The 16,783-nt window shown below is 46.2% G+C and overlaps 1 protein-coding gene across 3 annotated transcripts in view; it reads right to left on the bottom strand.

The window, feature by feature from the left end:
• LOC146080233 (spindle assembly abnormal protein 6 homolog) overlaps nucleotides 1–16,783 on the bottom strand; it is a 101,594-nt gene that overhangs the window by 31,581 nt on the left and 53,230 nt on the right. For all 3 annotated transcript variants that reach the window (XM_083187262.1, XM_083187272.1, XM_083187281.1), the window contains one exon: nucleotides 12,978–13,169. In XM_083187262.1, the coding sequence (XP_083043388.1) occupies nucleotides 12,978–13,169 (192 nt within the window). The remainder of the gene's footprint in view (nucleotides 1–12,977; nucleotides 13,170–16,783) is intronic.

Genomic DNA, 16,783 nt, shown 5'->3' with positions numbered 1-16,783 from the left:
CCTGCGATTTATTGGTATTCCAGAGTCTATCTCGGGCAACGCTCTCACTTCTCTACTAAGTGTCGACCTACCCAGGGCCTTAGGCATCACAGACACTACTGATATACCAAATATCGAGAGAGCACATAGGTTGGGCCCTGCGCGTGATGACACAAACAAACGATCAAGGCCAGTGATTGCCCGTTACTTAGACTATAGGAGAAAGGAGAATATCCTAGCGGCATATCGCAAAGCTAAAGACTTCAGAGTAGGGGAACTGAGAATCCTGATATTCCAGGATTTTTCAGCCGCAGTGGCCCAAAAACGTAAAGAGTTTTCAGAAGTATGCACCTACCTCTATAAACATGATGTGAGATTTGCCCTCCTATACCCGGCCAAATTGAGAGTAGTGGAGAATGGCACCCCAGTGTATTTTGATGATCCAGGGGAGGCAAAATCCCACTTTATGCAGGACACCTCACCTAGACGATCCCCAAATAGGTGAGCCATATCTTGGGGACAAGCACACATACCCAGACACATTATATACCCAGGGTTAAAAATGTGAGAAACTTATATATTACATGCCTTATTGTTTTAGTTGTTTACAAATGTTAACCGTGTGTGCGCGCCCCTTAAACAAAGGGGTGCCCACACTTTTTCTTTGGATGTTGTGGAAAATGTTGGAAAAAGTTGTTATGAGACATTGCTTGTTCACTAATATCATACTTATACTGTTACACTGGATCTCCACTCGTCGGATACTAATGTTTATCTTTTTGTTCCATTGGTGCTACTACGCAACTCCTTCAGCATGTTCACCCTCGCCTGCGACACAAGCCCATACCCACATGCGAGAGACTAGAGGCTGGACGGCTCCCGGCGGTGATGCCTTTGGGTGGGTGAGTAGCCATGCCATCCCGTGAAGTTACTAACCTAATACCCCCCAAGCCACTCACGTTCATCTCTTGGAATGTGGGGGGCTTGAATAACCCCATTAAAAGGAAAAGAATCGTTACCCGCCTGAAGCGCTTCCATCCTGACATTGTCATGTTACAGGAAACGCACTGGGCACAGGATGAGGTAGCGTCATTAAAAGCCCCATGGATTGGTTCATGCCACACTGCTTCTTTCCATAGAAAGGTCAGAGGGGTAGCAATCCTCTTTAGAAAAGACCTGCCGGTCGCTATCCTAGAGGAAACCAAGGACCCAGAGGGACGATATATAATTTTAGAAATTGAAATATTCAACACTAAATACACCTTAGTCAACCTCTACGCCCCTAACATTAATACTCACACATACATCCAAAACTTTGAACATACCTTACAAACCATAGCTAAAAACCCCATAATAATGGGAGGCGATTTCAATATGGTGGAAGACCCCTCCCTGGACAGAACACCATGCTTCCCTAGAACAACTGACTTCCAGAGCCGATATCTGACATCTCTAGGCATGACTCTAGGACTAACTGACCCTTGGAGGCTCCTGAACCCGACAGACAAAACACCCACACACCTTTCCCTAGCTCACAACTCCTTTTCCCGAATAGACAAGTTTTTAATAGCTAACGAATTAATAACCGAAGTTTGTAGAACTAACATCTATGACATAATCATCACGGATCATGCTCCAATTATGGTTGCCTTAAATCACTCACATATGCACCCCAGAGACCAAATATGGAGATTCCCCTCCTATTTATCTACTTCAGATGACTTTAAATCATACTTGACATATAATTGGACCAATTATGTAGATGATAACTTATCCTACTGGGATCACCCAGAAACATTCTGGGAGGCATCAAAAGCAGTTATGCGTGGCCACATAATTAGCTATATTGCAAAAAAGAAGAGAGAAGCCAAATTGAAGCATGATACCCTTAATAAAGAAATGACGACAGCCTTCCATGATTATGTAAACAACCCCTCAGAGGACACCTTACAAACATACAAACACGCCCGCCAGCTTCTAGAGCCCTATTTAGCCACCCAGGCGAAACACGCTATAGATTACACAAGAAACAAATTCTACAGATGGGGCGACAAAGCTGGCAAACTGCTAGCAAGAGTAGCTAAACCACGAAAAGGACGCAATATAATCACCTCGCTGAAACACCCCATAAGTGGCGAAGTGATAACTAAAACTTTAGACATTGCACAACAATTTCAAACTTACTTCGAAAATTTGTTTACCTTATCACCTGTGGACCCTAACGCCCAATCCTCTTTATTACCAGATGAGGTTCTACCTCCTCTCACATCAGAGCAAAAATCAGCTCTCACTGGGGACATAACGATGGAAGAAATAAATTCAGTAATTTCCAAATTACCCAACGGCAAATCCCCGGGTCCTGATGGTTTTCCGGGGGAGTACTATCGTATGTTACAACCCCAACTAACCCCTGCATTATTGGAATTGTTTCAACGCCTTTACAAAGATAAGGCACAACCGCCCCTTTTTAATGAAGCCCACATCACACTCATACCGAAACCGGACAGAGACCCCACCCTAATGCCTTCATACAGACCGATAAGTCTTTTAAATGTCGACTATAAAATATTAACAAAAATAATGGCGTTGCGACTCCAATCCATATTACCTGACATCCTCATGCCCTCACAACTAGGTTTTGTACAAGGTAGACATTCAATTAAAGCGGTGCGCACGGCACTAGCGGCAATCATTGCTTCGCATGATAACCCTAACTCGAGGAATATGCTTTTAAGTCTGGATGCGAATAAAGCATTCGACATGGTTCTATGGCCGCACTTATTCTTTGTTCTAGAACAAAGAGGATTCGACCCAGACTTTATAGCATTCATCCGTACTATATATCATAACCCCTCTGCATCACTATTGATCAACGGCTGCAAGGGCCCCCGTTTTCGCTTAGAGAAAGGAACCCGACAGGGCTGTCCATTATCACCTCTCCTATTTAATATCGCCCTAGATCCCATTTTACGCACATTACAAGGATGGTCAGACTTTAGGGGCGTAAAAATAGGCACGCATGAAGTAAAATTATCAGCATTTGCCGACGATATTCTCTTATATATTGCTAATCCGGACACCACACTATCCCTAATTTTGGATAAAATAGCCTCATTTGAGCCAATAACGGGATTCAATGTCAATATAGATAAATCTAGAGCTATGCTCCTCTATGGACCCAACGCACCGCCAGCGTGGGTGTCACACTCCAAATTAAAATGGCAAACATCACATATTACATACTTAGGAGTTACATTACCACGCAACCCCGCGAATCTATACACAATGAATATCACCAAAGCTATTACTACCCTAAAAGAAGATATCACTAAATGGGAGGGCCTTCCACTCTCATACCTGGGAAGGGCTAATCTGCTAAAAATGATAGCAATTCCTAGACTATTATATCCCTTACAAACACTCCCCGTGCTATTAACAAAAAAAGATACCCAGCATATTACAATGCTCTTCCGAAAATTTATCTGGAAAAACGGACGTGCGCGAATAGCCATGAGGAAACTTACACACCAGTCTTCAATGGAGGGATAAACTTCCCAGACGTTACTACATACAACCAAGCAGCCCTCTTTAGACACCTGCGAGACTGGATACATAATAGCTCAGTATACACCAACACGACACTAGACCAGGAATCCCTAGGCAAAATTAACCTAGTCAGCTTCTTACACCAGCACGACCAGGAAATACCTGACAACATAAAACAAAACCCTTTACTATGGACCACTAAAAAGATATGGCATATACTTAGACATGCAGCTGGCTTGAACCAGCACCATTCTCTATTCTTGCCCTTCCTAAATAACCCGGCATTCCTGGACGGCATGGCTGCTCATCCGTTCGCTGCTTGGAGGTCGGAGGGTGTCGCCTCAGTGGGAGCACTATTAAAAGAAGAGAAACGAATTCTACGCTTCTCTGAATTAACTACCCGATATTCAATGGTCAGTCCGTACTCTCTAGCATTTATACAGGCCAGGTTTTATGTACAACATGTCCTGAACCATTTCTCGGATAGGGACTGGACGAATACTCTGGACACCATGCTATCCTACTCAGTCCCGACATCCAAAGCCATATCTATTCATTATACCTATCTGAGAACTATCATTGATCACGCCACAATTAAAGGAGGGATGGCAACGTGGTTAACCCACTTCCCTTCATTGGATATGCCACAGTTACAAAAGGGTCTTCTTTACTCCAGGCAGGCACTCAGGGCTAGTATGTATACACAACTTTTCCTTAACACGTATCACAACGCATATCTATCCCCAATTAGACGATATCATATAGGAACGGCTAATGCCCATAGCTGTCCAAAATGTAACATGGAAAAAGCAGATAATTTCCATTGTCTATGGGCATGCCCAATAATACGCCATTTTTGGCTTCTGGTAAAACGTTATGCAGAGAATAAGTTAATTACGTCCGTACCCATGACACCAGAATGGGCAATTTTGGGTATATTGGATCCAAACCTCCGTATGACCAAAGACAGTAAGAGATTGCTGATAGCCCTGGGTGCAGCGGGGAGAAAGACCATCCTTCAGAGTTGGACTGACCAAGCCCCCCCACAGTTCCCCTTATTCCGAGCAAAACTCCATTTCCTATTCAGGATGGATTGGGTAGAGGCTATTGTTGATAGAAACAAATTTGTAGGAAAATTCTTCTCACTGTGGGACTCATATATAGATACCCTACCCCCCACCACACGAAGAATGATACACGCCAGCCTGGGATCGACTACGTGGTATATGACCAGGGTAGCCGCACAGGACCCGCCAGTACACCTTGACTGATACCTAAGCAAGATACTTTTTTTTAGGTTAGCTTTAACATTGTTGACAGGAAAGATACGACGAGTGGAGTAATGATAAAAAACTGCAACAAGTTTAACAATTACTTTATTGTTTATCAAACTATATTATGTCTATTGTATGTAAGTGCAATGTCTCAATAAAAAAGTAAAAAAAAAAAAAAAATGAAATAAAAATATCAGCATAGTAAAATTCTTGAATCTAAGAAAATGGAGAAAGTATTTCTTAATTGCAAATATAAGAGACAGGTCAACAATGGTTAACCAATAAACAAACGTTGACCAATATACACACAGTTTACCTAAATAGTGTGTATCCAAATAAAATGTAATATTGCCCTTGTGTATGAAACAAAGAAAGAACAACATATCTGAATTAAGAAATGGACATTCTAAGTGATTCCTAGGCTAGGTGTAGTTGTTAACTACTAAAAATTTGCAATAATAATTTTCCTTAATTTCAATTAATGTACTGTATTTAACAGGTGAGGTAGGGGCAGACATTTTTATAAATAGGATCTAGTCAGCATACCAGTGTTCAGTATTGTGGCCACCAGAATACCAACATTTTTCTGCCAAAAAGGGCAATAATTGGATAGTCCGGAAAGGACCATCAGGTAAAAATAGCATTAACAGACTTTTTTTTAACCCAATTTTTTTTAGTAATGGGATAACACCCAAAGCCCTACAGAGTATACAGCTGTGATTCAGTCTAGGATGCAACATAATAATTTTGACAAAGTGTAAAATTGTACCTTTTAAATCTAATTAATATCGCATGTTACAGGGCACCTTGTAAACGCTATTAAATACCAACTTATGTATTAGAAAGATTTTGCAAAAGTAATCACCACAAGCCTCAAAAAGCTTATTATTATGTTGACATGAGTTGTGAATCCCAGCTATTTTAGTTTGTGTGTAGGATGATTTATTTTCTTGTAAAATCTATAAAATGGTGTTCAATTAACAGGCAAATTGTATTTAAGAAAAAGGCCAGATCATAATGTTTTTAAAAGTCTTATAAGGAAAGGATCAACAGAACTAAAGTTATATAACTGACTGTAACTCCTGTAATCCTTACTCTTTTGACTTCAGGTCAGGTCAGGAGATACCCCTCTATTCAGTAGCCTGGAGTTAATTATTTCTATTCTTAATTGAGAATTGTGCAGATTCTGGTCACTTTGTGAAAGTGCATTAATTAGAAAAGCCTACACTTATTATAATAACAACTTATGGACAGTTAGCAGTTAAAGCTAAAGGAAAATTGATATTGGTCTATATCTCTATCTTTTGCTTTTATTTGTTAATGCATTATGTATAGTTATACTGCACTCTCGCTTTTACATTTTTTATTTTCTGATTACCGTGATATCCCAGACTTGCTTTGGTTAATGTATTTTGGACCTCCTAGGAGTGCAGTTGTCGAACTCTCTATATTGTATGTACATTATTTTCTTCTTTTGACCTGTTTATTTATTTATCATTGAATTACATGTTTTTCTGTATTTGTTTCTAATTGCAAACGCAAATATAAAACTTAAAAAAAAAAAATAAGCAAGAGGAGAAGCAGCAGCACACTCTGCCGGGAAGAGATCAACAGCGCGCCTGGCCGTGGAGGGGATACGCAGTGGCACCCAGCCAGCCAGGGAAGTGGAGGCCCACTGATGCTGGTAAAAAGGAGACCTGCCTCCTCTCCCCTATATATAGGAGAGAAACACAAGGACAGGCACCAGTAATAGCATAGCTTGTAGGTCCAGAAGGGAAGCTATATCTATACTAGGTGATTCATCGCGCCCTACGGGCGCTCTTCACACCGGCGTAAGGGGCTACGCCCCTTAATTTGTGAACATTTGTGTTGTGAGAAATATGGTTAGAATTGTATGAAAGATGCCCTGTATTGCAGCTTCTGGCAGTGGGTGAGGGTCCAGCGTGGCAGCACAGGAGTACCGGACGGTGGCCCTGAGTCAGTGTCTCCTCCTACTGGGTGGGAGTTAGGGTGCATGAGAGCAGGAGGCTGGGATATGAGGCATGATAGGGGTATGTGGGCAACACAGCGTCAGCGATTACCCAGTGGTGGAAGTTACGGTTCAGGAGAGCAGGAAGCTGGGTAGTGATAGGGGTGTGTGGGCATACGGGGGACTAAAGAGGGTGGTGGACACTGTGCAGCTTCTGCCAGTGGGTGAGGGTCCAGCGTGGCAGCACAGAAATACAGGAGTCAGTGTCTCCTCTGACTGGGTGGGAGTTAGGGTGCATGAGAGCAGGAGGCTGGGCGGTAAAGCATGATAGGGGAATGTGGGCAACACAGGGTGAGCGGGTCTCCACTGGCGGAAGTTACGGGGCAGGTGCGGGTGCGGGGGTCCGTGAATCGCGGGAGGGGGCATGAATCGCGGGAGGGGGGGTCGTGGGGGGTTCCGAATCGCAGGAAGGGGGGTATGGGGGGTGCCGTGAATTGCGTGAGGGGGGCATGAATCGCGGGAGGGGGGGTCCCCGAATATGTGAATTACGGGGCGGTCGCAAATCGCGAGAGGTGCCGAGGGGGCCCGCAAATCGCGGGAGGGGGGCGCTACGGGGGGTTTCGTGAATCGCGGGAGGGGGGGTCGTGGGGGGTTGCGAATCGCAGGAAGGGGGGTGTGGGGGGTGCCGTGAATTGCGTGAGGGGGGCATGAATCGCGGGAGGTGGGGTCCCCGAATGTGTGAATTAGGGGGCGGTCGCAAATCGCGAGAAGTGCCGAGGGGGCCCGCAAATCGCGGGAGGGGGGCGCTACGGGGGGTTCCGTGAATTGCGGGAGGGGGCGGCGCGAATTGCGGGAGGGGGGTCGCAAATCACAGTAGGGGGGGGGTGCCGTGAATCGCGGGAGGGGGGGGTCGCGGGGGGCCCTTTTAATGCCGGGAGGGGGGGGTCGCAGGGGTCACGCGAATCGCGGGAGGGGAGGATGCAGGGGTCCTGCGAATCGCGGGAGGGAGGGGTCGCTGGGGTCCCGCGATTTGCGGGAGGGTCGCGGGGGTCCCGCGTTTCGCGGGAGGGGGTGGTCGCGGAGGTCCAGCGAATCGCGGGAGGGGGTGGTCGGGTCTGGGACGGATATTAGACAGCACTTACATCGACAGCCATTACATCGACACCATTAGTTCGACAGCTCAATAGGTCGACATGGTTTTAGGTCGACATACCATTATGTATTTAGGTCGACATGTTTTAGGTCGACATGTTTTTAGGTCGACACTGCAATTAGGTCGACAGAGTATGTCGACAGTCAAAAGGTCGACATGGGTTTTTTCACTGTTTTTTTTGGCCGAAATGTCGACACAGTCGACATGGACACAGTTTGAAGTGTACCGCAGCCGCTCGCTATGCTTCGGGCACGGTGCCTCGCTGCGTTAGGCACACTATTTTATTCTCCCACCACGCCCTAGTGGATAGTAGGGCATGAAATACCGCCTGTCGGCACATGTCGGCTCAATAAACAGTGAAAAAACCCATGTCGACCTTTTGACTGTCGACATAGACACTGTCGACCTAATGGCAGTGTCGACCTAAAAACATGACGACCTAATGAGCTGTCGACCTAATGAGCTGTCGACATAATGACATGTCGACCTAATGGTATGTCGACCTAATACCATGTCGACCTATTGAGCTGTCGAATTAATGGTGTCGATGTAATGGCTGTCGATGTTAGTGCTGTCTAACAATAGTCCGGATACCGGGGTGGTCCCGCGAATCGCGGGAGGGGGGGTTCGCGGGGGTCCCGCGACAGGAGGGGGGTCGCGGGGGTCCCGCGAATCGCGACAGGAGGGGGGGGTTCGCGGGGGTCCCGCCAATCACGGGAGGGGGGGTCGCGGGGGTCCCGCGACTCGCGGGAGGGTGGAAAGCAGGGGTCCCCCGAATGGCGGGAGGGGGGGTCACGGGGGTTCCGCGAATGGCGGGAGGGGGGGTCACGGGGGTCCCGCGAATCGCGGGAGGGGGGGTCGCGGGGGTCCCGCGAATCGCGGGAGGGGGCGTCGCGGGGGTCCCGCGAATCGCGGGAGGGGGGGTCGCGGGGGTCCCGCGAATCGCGGGAGGGGGGTCGCGGGGGTCCCGCGATTCGCGGGAGGGGGGGTCGCGGGGGTCCCGCGAATCGCGGGAGGGGGGGTCGCGGGGGGTCCCGCGAATCGCGGGAGGGGGGGTCGCGGGGGGGTCCTGCAAATCGCGGGAGGGGGGGGTCGCGGGGGGTCCCGCGAATCGCGGGAGGGGGGTCGCGGCAGAGAGTAGGGATGTGCAGGAGTAATGGTGGATGGTGGCTGTGGAGTAATGGTGGATGGTGGGCGTGTACTGTAGCCCTGGCTGGGCGGGGGGAGGTGATGTCAAGGGGGTGGAACGTTAGACACATGAAAGTGAAACTGTTCTACACAGGAACGTTCTCCACAGGGGTTGAGTGACAGATCTGGCTAAATATATAAGAGAAAATAAGTTGAAGAGTGTGTGTGTACGTGTCCGTTACATTGTGGGCACACCGTGGCACTCAGAGCCGCAAAATTTGGCAACAAGGTACCTCTGGACCTGGTGGTGTGCACCTCGAAGCCGTTTTGGGGAAATTTCACTTAGAAATGTAAAAAACACCAAGGTTCAATTTGCCTTAATTTATGATCGGTTTTCCAGATCATCGATCTTTTTTCCAGAAGACAAAGGAACATCACACCTGAGTTCATTGCGGTCATTTATGAATGCAAACCCATTCTAGCATTATGTTGAAGGCTTTCAACAATTAGGAATAATTGGGGAAATACATAGACCACACACATACACATTGTACACACATCACACCATATACGCACACACAGCACACTACACACACATATACTGTATACGTAGCACACCACACACTTGCACATTGGACAGATACACACACACATACATAACACACCACAAGCAGTTCAACACACACCCATATACACTACAACACACACCCATATACACTACAACACACCCAAAAAACACTTATACCCTTTTACACAAAAAAACCCGGATCCGAGATGGCATTTGGAACACGGATCCAAGCCAAGTCGGATCCGAGATTTGCACCGTTTACGCTGTGGTGCCTACCTGCAGTGTAGACGGAGGTGCCGCTTAAAAATGACATCATCTCCATCACCAAAGTAAGCTGCTGGGCTGCCCCAGCCCCCCCCCCCCCCCCCCCATATGCCAGGTGAATGGATGCCGCACACAGACATCCATTCACCTCCTCCCTGACTCTGCTGCTGTCTGCAGAGTACAGCAGACAGCAGCGGAGGCTGTGTGTGACCCCCGTCCAACCTCCATACTGACCACAGGATGCTGCGGTCTGGAGGTTGGGCTTCCCCCGTTGATGTAAGCAGGAGCCGGGTCAGATGAATGTGATGGGTAGCAGGTGGGATGAATGTGACATGTAGTGTGACAGAGGTGCATGTCCCTGTGTCACCCCGCCATCTCTGTCCCTGCGTCACCCCGCCATGTGGCATTATGTGAATTTTGGCTCAATCCAGGTGGCATAATGTGAATTTTGGCTCAATTCAGGTGGCATAATGTGAATTTTGGCTCAATCCGTGTGGCATAAAGTGAATTTTGGCTCAATCCAGGAGGCATGATGTGATTTTGGGCTTATTCCAGGTGGCAGGATGATCCATCAATCTATTGTTGCATAACGTGAATTTTGGCTCAATTTATGTCGCATAATGGGAATTTTGGCTCTTTCCGGGTGGTATAATGGGAATTCTTTTGCTCATTCTGTGTCGCATAAGGGGAATTTTGGCTCTTTCCGCATAGCATAATAATTAAGGGGCAAGTGTAAGGGGGTCTACTACTGTTTTGCATAATGTGTATAAGGGGCATACAGCATAGTACACTACACTCAGGGACATGCCCCCTTTTGAGTGGCAGCACCCTCTTTTTCTGGAGTGTGCACATAACTTCAGCCTTTAATTTCCCATACCTTACCATACCCCCACTTCAAAATTTCCACTTTGACCATTGCACACCCATATTTATACGTAGCGCACCTCACACACTTATACATTGGACAGATACAACACCCCACACCACAGTACACACACCCACCTACACTACAAAACACACAAAAATAGTACAACGCACACAAAAATAAATGCATCATAGGTGCTAACAAGATACACTGAACAAGGTAGCTCTGCGCATATTGATTGCATTTTGACAATGGTTCACAGCCGACACTGCTTTGCTCAATCTGGTTGATTATGCTAATGTACACTGTTAATATATTCACTGTCACATTGCTGGCGCGGCACCGGTGATGATGTCATCACTATCCACGGGGGTTGGGCTTGCACGAGGTGACTCACTTTTGCTTGGTATAAAAGTCTGTACAGCACATTGTATTCTTTGTATCCTGACAAAAGTTTATAATAAAACTGAAATAAGTTATGGTGTTTGTCGCCTGAAATATTTCTTCAAAGACCTAAGAGTGCCACCTCTTCACATCACTATATCTCTATCTAGCTATCTAGCTATCTAGCTATCTATCTATCTATCTATCTATCGAAGGTGCACTTTGCACTAAACACTTAGACAAACAACATAGAACATAAAATCCTGTACTTGGTGGGTACTGGGTGGATTAGTAGCCCTTAAATCTGAAAGAGCTGATGAGTTTGCCAAGAGATGAGGTATAGATTGAGAAAAAGCAGAGGACCTAAGACTGAGCCTTGTGGAACTCCCACTGACAGAAGTAGTGAAGAGGAGGTAGAGTCCGAGAAGCGAACACTGAAAGAGCGATCAGATAGGTAAGATGTGAACCAGGAAAGGGCTGTATCATTATGACCTAGGGAGTGCAGTGTTTGTATGAGAAGAGTATGATCAACAGTGTCAAACGCAGCAGAAAGATCTAGAAGAATAAGTAGAGTGTAATGGCCTTTAGACTTGGTAGTTACCAGATCATTCACCACTTTAGTCAGTGCTGTCTCAGTGGAGTGTTGGGAAAGATAGTCTGACTGAAGTGGGTCTAATATGGCAGTGGTTCCCAACTCTGGTCCTCAAGTACCCCCCAACAGTGCATGTTTTGCAGGTCTCCACACAGAATCACAAGTGCTATAATTAGCTCCACCTGTGGATCCTTTCAAATGTGCCTGAATAATGAGTGCACCTGTCGGGTGACCTGGAAAACGTGCACTGTTGGGGGTACTTGAGGACCAAGGTTGGGAACCACTTTAATAGGGCGTGAGAAGTTAAGAAAGTGTATGAGGCGAGAGTAGACAAGTCACTCAAGTAGCTTGAAGAGGCTTGGGAGGTGAGAGATAGATTTTATCGCCTACGATGTGATGCAATGCGATTTAGCACATACCCACTATCCACGTCACCCCGAAGTGTGGTGAGCGCACGCGGAACGCTGCCTCCCGACCTGGTCATACCCCCACTATCCATGTCAGCGTGAGTTGATTTTATAAAGTGTGTCCAGCGCAGCGAGCCCGAAGCGAGTCCCGTGTGGGGCTGTGGAAAATGAGCCCGAAGCGTGGCTAGCAGCCGCGGATTAATTGACCTGTATTCTGCGGCCGCTCACCACGCTTTAGGCTCCCCACACTTTATAAAAGTCAACTCCACGCCGACGTGGGTAGTGAAGGTATGAAAAGGTTGGGAGGACGCGTACCGCGCCCCCTTGCTGCGCTCGCCTTGCTTCGGGGTGACGCCGATAGTGGGGGTGTGCTAAATTCCATTGCGCGATCTGCAGGCAGGGGTGCAGTGAAACTGAACAAGTACCATCGCATGGCATGCGATGTCATCCCTACGCCGACGTACGTAGTTAAGTTGGGCACCGTGAGAATACACAAGTACCATCACTGCATGTTTGACCAAAGATCATTTTGAACTATATTTGGTAAACTCAGGTTAATGATTGTATTATTGAGGAATTAACACTCATCCATATCATACAAAAAAAAGAAGAACTGGAAAAAGAGGAAATCTAGACCCCAATTAAACTAGGCCCGCCCTCCTGGGAAAAAAAAAAAAGTCTTTAGTAACTGCATTATTTCATTTGACAAAAATATCACAATATACTTAATTCATTTCTGATCATTAGCGAAAGATAGATAAGCAAGCTCGGCGGCACTCACACAGGTCTTTGTCAAATGCGGAAGACAGTACAAACACCTACTGGATTGCATACACAAGACTACACACCTCTTCCAATGCAGAAAGTTTGCCTTTAAGTTCTCGCATGTATGATTCAGACTTATATTTTCTCTCTGTCAGATCTTTATTAATGGCTTCCAACTCAGACACTCTGCATTCCAAGTGCTGTATTGTTCTGTTGCTTGAGGATTCCAGCTCCTTCTTTTGTTGTTCTGCTTGAAGCTGGTATTGGGTTTGAATCTACCAAAAAAAATGGATGCTATTTTTAGGATCATTTACAAAATTCTAATTAAAATCAATCTCGCTCTACACTTATCACCCTTTATTCAATTTTGAACCATTTGTATAATTAACCCCTTCCCGACATTTGACGTACATTTACGTCATGGTCGGGAAGCACTTCCCGACACATGGCGTAAATGTACGTCATGGATTTAAACTGTCACCGCGTCTATAGACGCGGTGACAGTTTCAACATGTCTGCTGTCCCTGACAGCAGACATGTCCGTGCATGCCCCGGGGGGGCTGCGATGCCGCCCCCCCGTCGGCGATCGCTGTGATTGGCTGTTCAGTGTGAACAGCCATTCACAGCGTTTTCCTGTGTCACCGGCGAATAACGTTCGCCGGTGACACGGGATCAGAGGTGATTGGTGCTGTAAAGTACAGCACCAATCACCGCGGGGTGTAAGGGTGACACTGGTGTCACCCCACCTCACCCCGCCCGCCCCCAAAGGCCGTGATTGGTCCGTCGGACCGACGGACCAATCACAGCCAAGGAGGGAGATTTAAACTAACGGTGACTGCACTGCAGACGCCATTCCGGTCTGGAAAGCGTGCAGTGCGGTCACCGTACCCCCCTGCCGCCATACTGACCAGAAATACTTGCTGCAATACTTACCTGATCGCTGCTGATTGCTTCCTGGATCCTGTGCAATAATTGTGCCATACTGTGATATTGTGCTGCTGCACTGTATTAGTATTAGCTAGATAGATAGAGAGATAGATAGAGATAGATAGAGAGAGATAGATAGAGATAGATAGAGAGAGATAGAGAGAGATAGAGAGAGAGAGATAGAGAGAGATAGAGAGAGATAGAGAGAGATAGAGAGAGAGATAGTGTCAGAGAGTGCTATATTTTGTGCTGCTGCAGTGTGATATAGTTATAGATAGAGAGAGATAGAGAGAGAGATAGAGAGAGAGGCCTACTGACAGAGTGCTATATTTTGTGCTGCTGCAGTGTGATAGTTATAGAGAGATAGAGAGAGATAGAGAGAGAGAGATAGAGAGAGATAGAGAGAGATAGTGACAGATTGTGCTACTATTTTTTATATAACTGACTGCTGCCCCCTCCTTTTGTGCTGATCAGTATAAATTAACTGATCAGTAACTTTTTGGGGGCGCAGGTTTTTTTTTATATATAGATATACCTGTGAGTGCTGCTGCTGCAGTGTCATAGAGTGTTAGATAGTGTTAGATAGTGAGAGATAGAGAGATAGAGAGAGATAGTGATAGAGAGTGCTAAATTTTGTGTCTGCTGTCCCCGCCTTTTGTGCTGATCACTATATCTGAGGTGATCAGCAACTTTTTTGGGGGTACAGAGGTTTTTTTTTTTATATATACCTGTCAGTTGCACCAAAGGTTGTGCACCTGCTGCACCTCACTGGTAATCAGTGTCGCATCACTGATCACCTTTTTTTTTTGTGTGTGTGCTGTGGGGTATTTTTTTAATTTTTTTTTTTACACACACTGTGATTTTGTGGGTGTCCTGTGGCCGCTGTGCGCTGATCAGTGACGTACATCACTGATCATCTCTTTCGGCACAGGGTTGATCTATTTTTTTTTTTTTTTTGATCAAATTCCTGTTGCCTTTGAGCGCTGTTCAGTGACAGACGTTACTGACCAACATCTGTGCTCAATTTTTGGCGCAGGACCTTTTTTTTTTTTAACCCCTTCCTTTTTTTTTTTTTAACCCCTTCATTTTTTTTTTTTTTTAACCCCTTCATTTTTTTTTTTTTTATTGGTATAAAGCATTTTTTTTTTTTCTGCACCACATACACACTACACACTACATACCCCCCGGATTGAAATAAAGTTTGTGCCCCCCCCTACACTATACACGTGTTGAAACATTTCACTACCGGTAACACAAAAATAAAAATGGCATCCCAAATGTCCTCCCAAATGTCCTCCCAAATGTCCTCCCAATCATCCAGGAGAATGTATTCAGTGGAGGAGGCATATGCCATGCTTGCTTCTGACTCTGACACAGGCAGTGATGCAAGCGGGGAATTTGAAGGATTTGCCTTAAGCTCCTCTTCCTCCTCTGCTGATGAGGGACCCCCTCAAAGACGCCCCCGTAGATCAGCTGAGATTCCCCCCCCAATAATTGATCTAGTATGGACCCCACCACCAGACAATTTTGAGCCCCAGGTTCCTGAGTTTTTGGGCATGCCAGGAATCCAATTTGATTCCACAGGTCTCAGAGAAATTGACTTTTTCAAATTATTTTTCTCTGATGATTTTATAAATTTAATGGTGGACCAAACTAATTTATATGCCCAGCAGTTTATTGCTCAAAACCCCACGTCATCATTTGCTAGGTGGACCCCTGTAGATGCAGTAGAGATGATGACGTTTTGGGGTCTGGTGTTTCATATGGGCATAGTAAAAAAGCCAGAAATTAGGCAATATTGGAGTACAGATGTTCTGTACAGTACTCCATTTTACCGTATGGCCATGCCCCGGACTCGATTTGAGACAATTCTTAAATTCATACATTACACCGATAATGCACAGTGCCCACCCAGAGATGATCCCACCTTTGACCGGCTATTCAAAGTCAGGCCGGTCATTGATCATTTCAGTGCCAAATTTGAAGAGGTGTACATCCCTGAAAAATTTATTTGTATCGACGAGTCCCTTATACATTTTAAAGGAAGGGTTAAATTCCGCCAGTACCTTCCCAGTAAGAGGGCAAGGTATGGCATAAAAATGTATAAGCTGTGTGAAAGCACCTCAGGGTACACCCACAGGTTTAGGGTTTATGAAGGGAAGGATTCAAGAATTCAACCGCCAGAATGCCCCCCCTCCCTCGTAGGTGTTAGTGGGAAAATTGTCTGGGATTTAGTGCACCCCTTCCTGGATAAAGGTTATCACCTCTATGTGGATAACTTTTACACTAGCATCCCCCTGTTTAAGGCCCTTGGTTCAAGAGGTACAGCAGCTTGCGGTACTGTGCGCAAGAACCAAAGAGGCCTCCCAAAAACGCACATTGCCCAAGTAATGAGAAGGGGTGAAAGCAGGGGAATATGCACCGAAAATATGTTGTTGGTCAAATATAAGGACAAGAGGGATGTCCTTATACTGACAACAATTCACGGAGACAGTACCACCTCCGTCCCTGTACGAGGTACCAGTACCCACACCTCAAAACCTAATTGTATCCTGGATTACAATAGGTACATGGGCGGAGTGGATCTTTCAGATCAGGTACTGAAGCCGTACAGTGCCCTGCGGAAAACAAAAATCTGGTACAAGAAGGTGGCCGTGTATATCATCCAGATGGCACTGTATAACGCTTACGTGCTATTCCGTTCTACCGGCCAGAGGGGGACATTTATGCACTTTCAAGAGGAAGTCATAAAGGGCCTAATATTTGGGAACCAGCAGGCAGAGGGCCCCAGTACTTCTAGTACTGGCCCCCGTATTGTACCAGGGCAGCATTTTCCTGATGAAATCCCCTCCACTGGAAAAAAGGGCAGGACACAAAAAAGGTGCAAAGTTTGCTATAAAAAGGGAATAAGAAAGCAAACTATTTTCCAGTGTGACACTTGCCCCGACAAACCCGGCCTATG

The sequence above is a fragment of the Crinia signifera genome, chromosome 1, assembly GCF_055691185.1.
Source record: "Crinia signifera chromosome 1, ASM5569118v1, whole genome shotgun sequence".
NCBI classification, from domain to species: domain Eukaryota; kingdom Metazoa; phylum Chordata; class Amphibia; order Anura; family Myobatrachidae; genus Crinia; species Crinia signifera.
The sequence above is the reverse complement of the archived record's forward strand: the minus strand, read 5'-3'. Positions and strand labels throughout refer to the sequence as shown.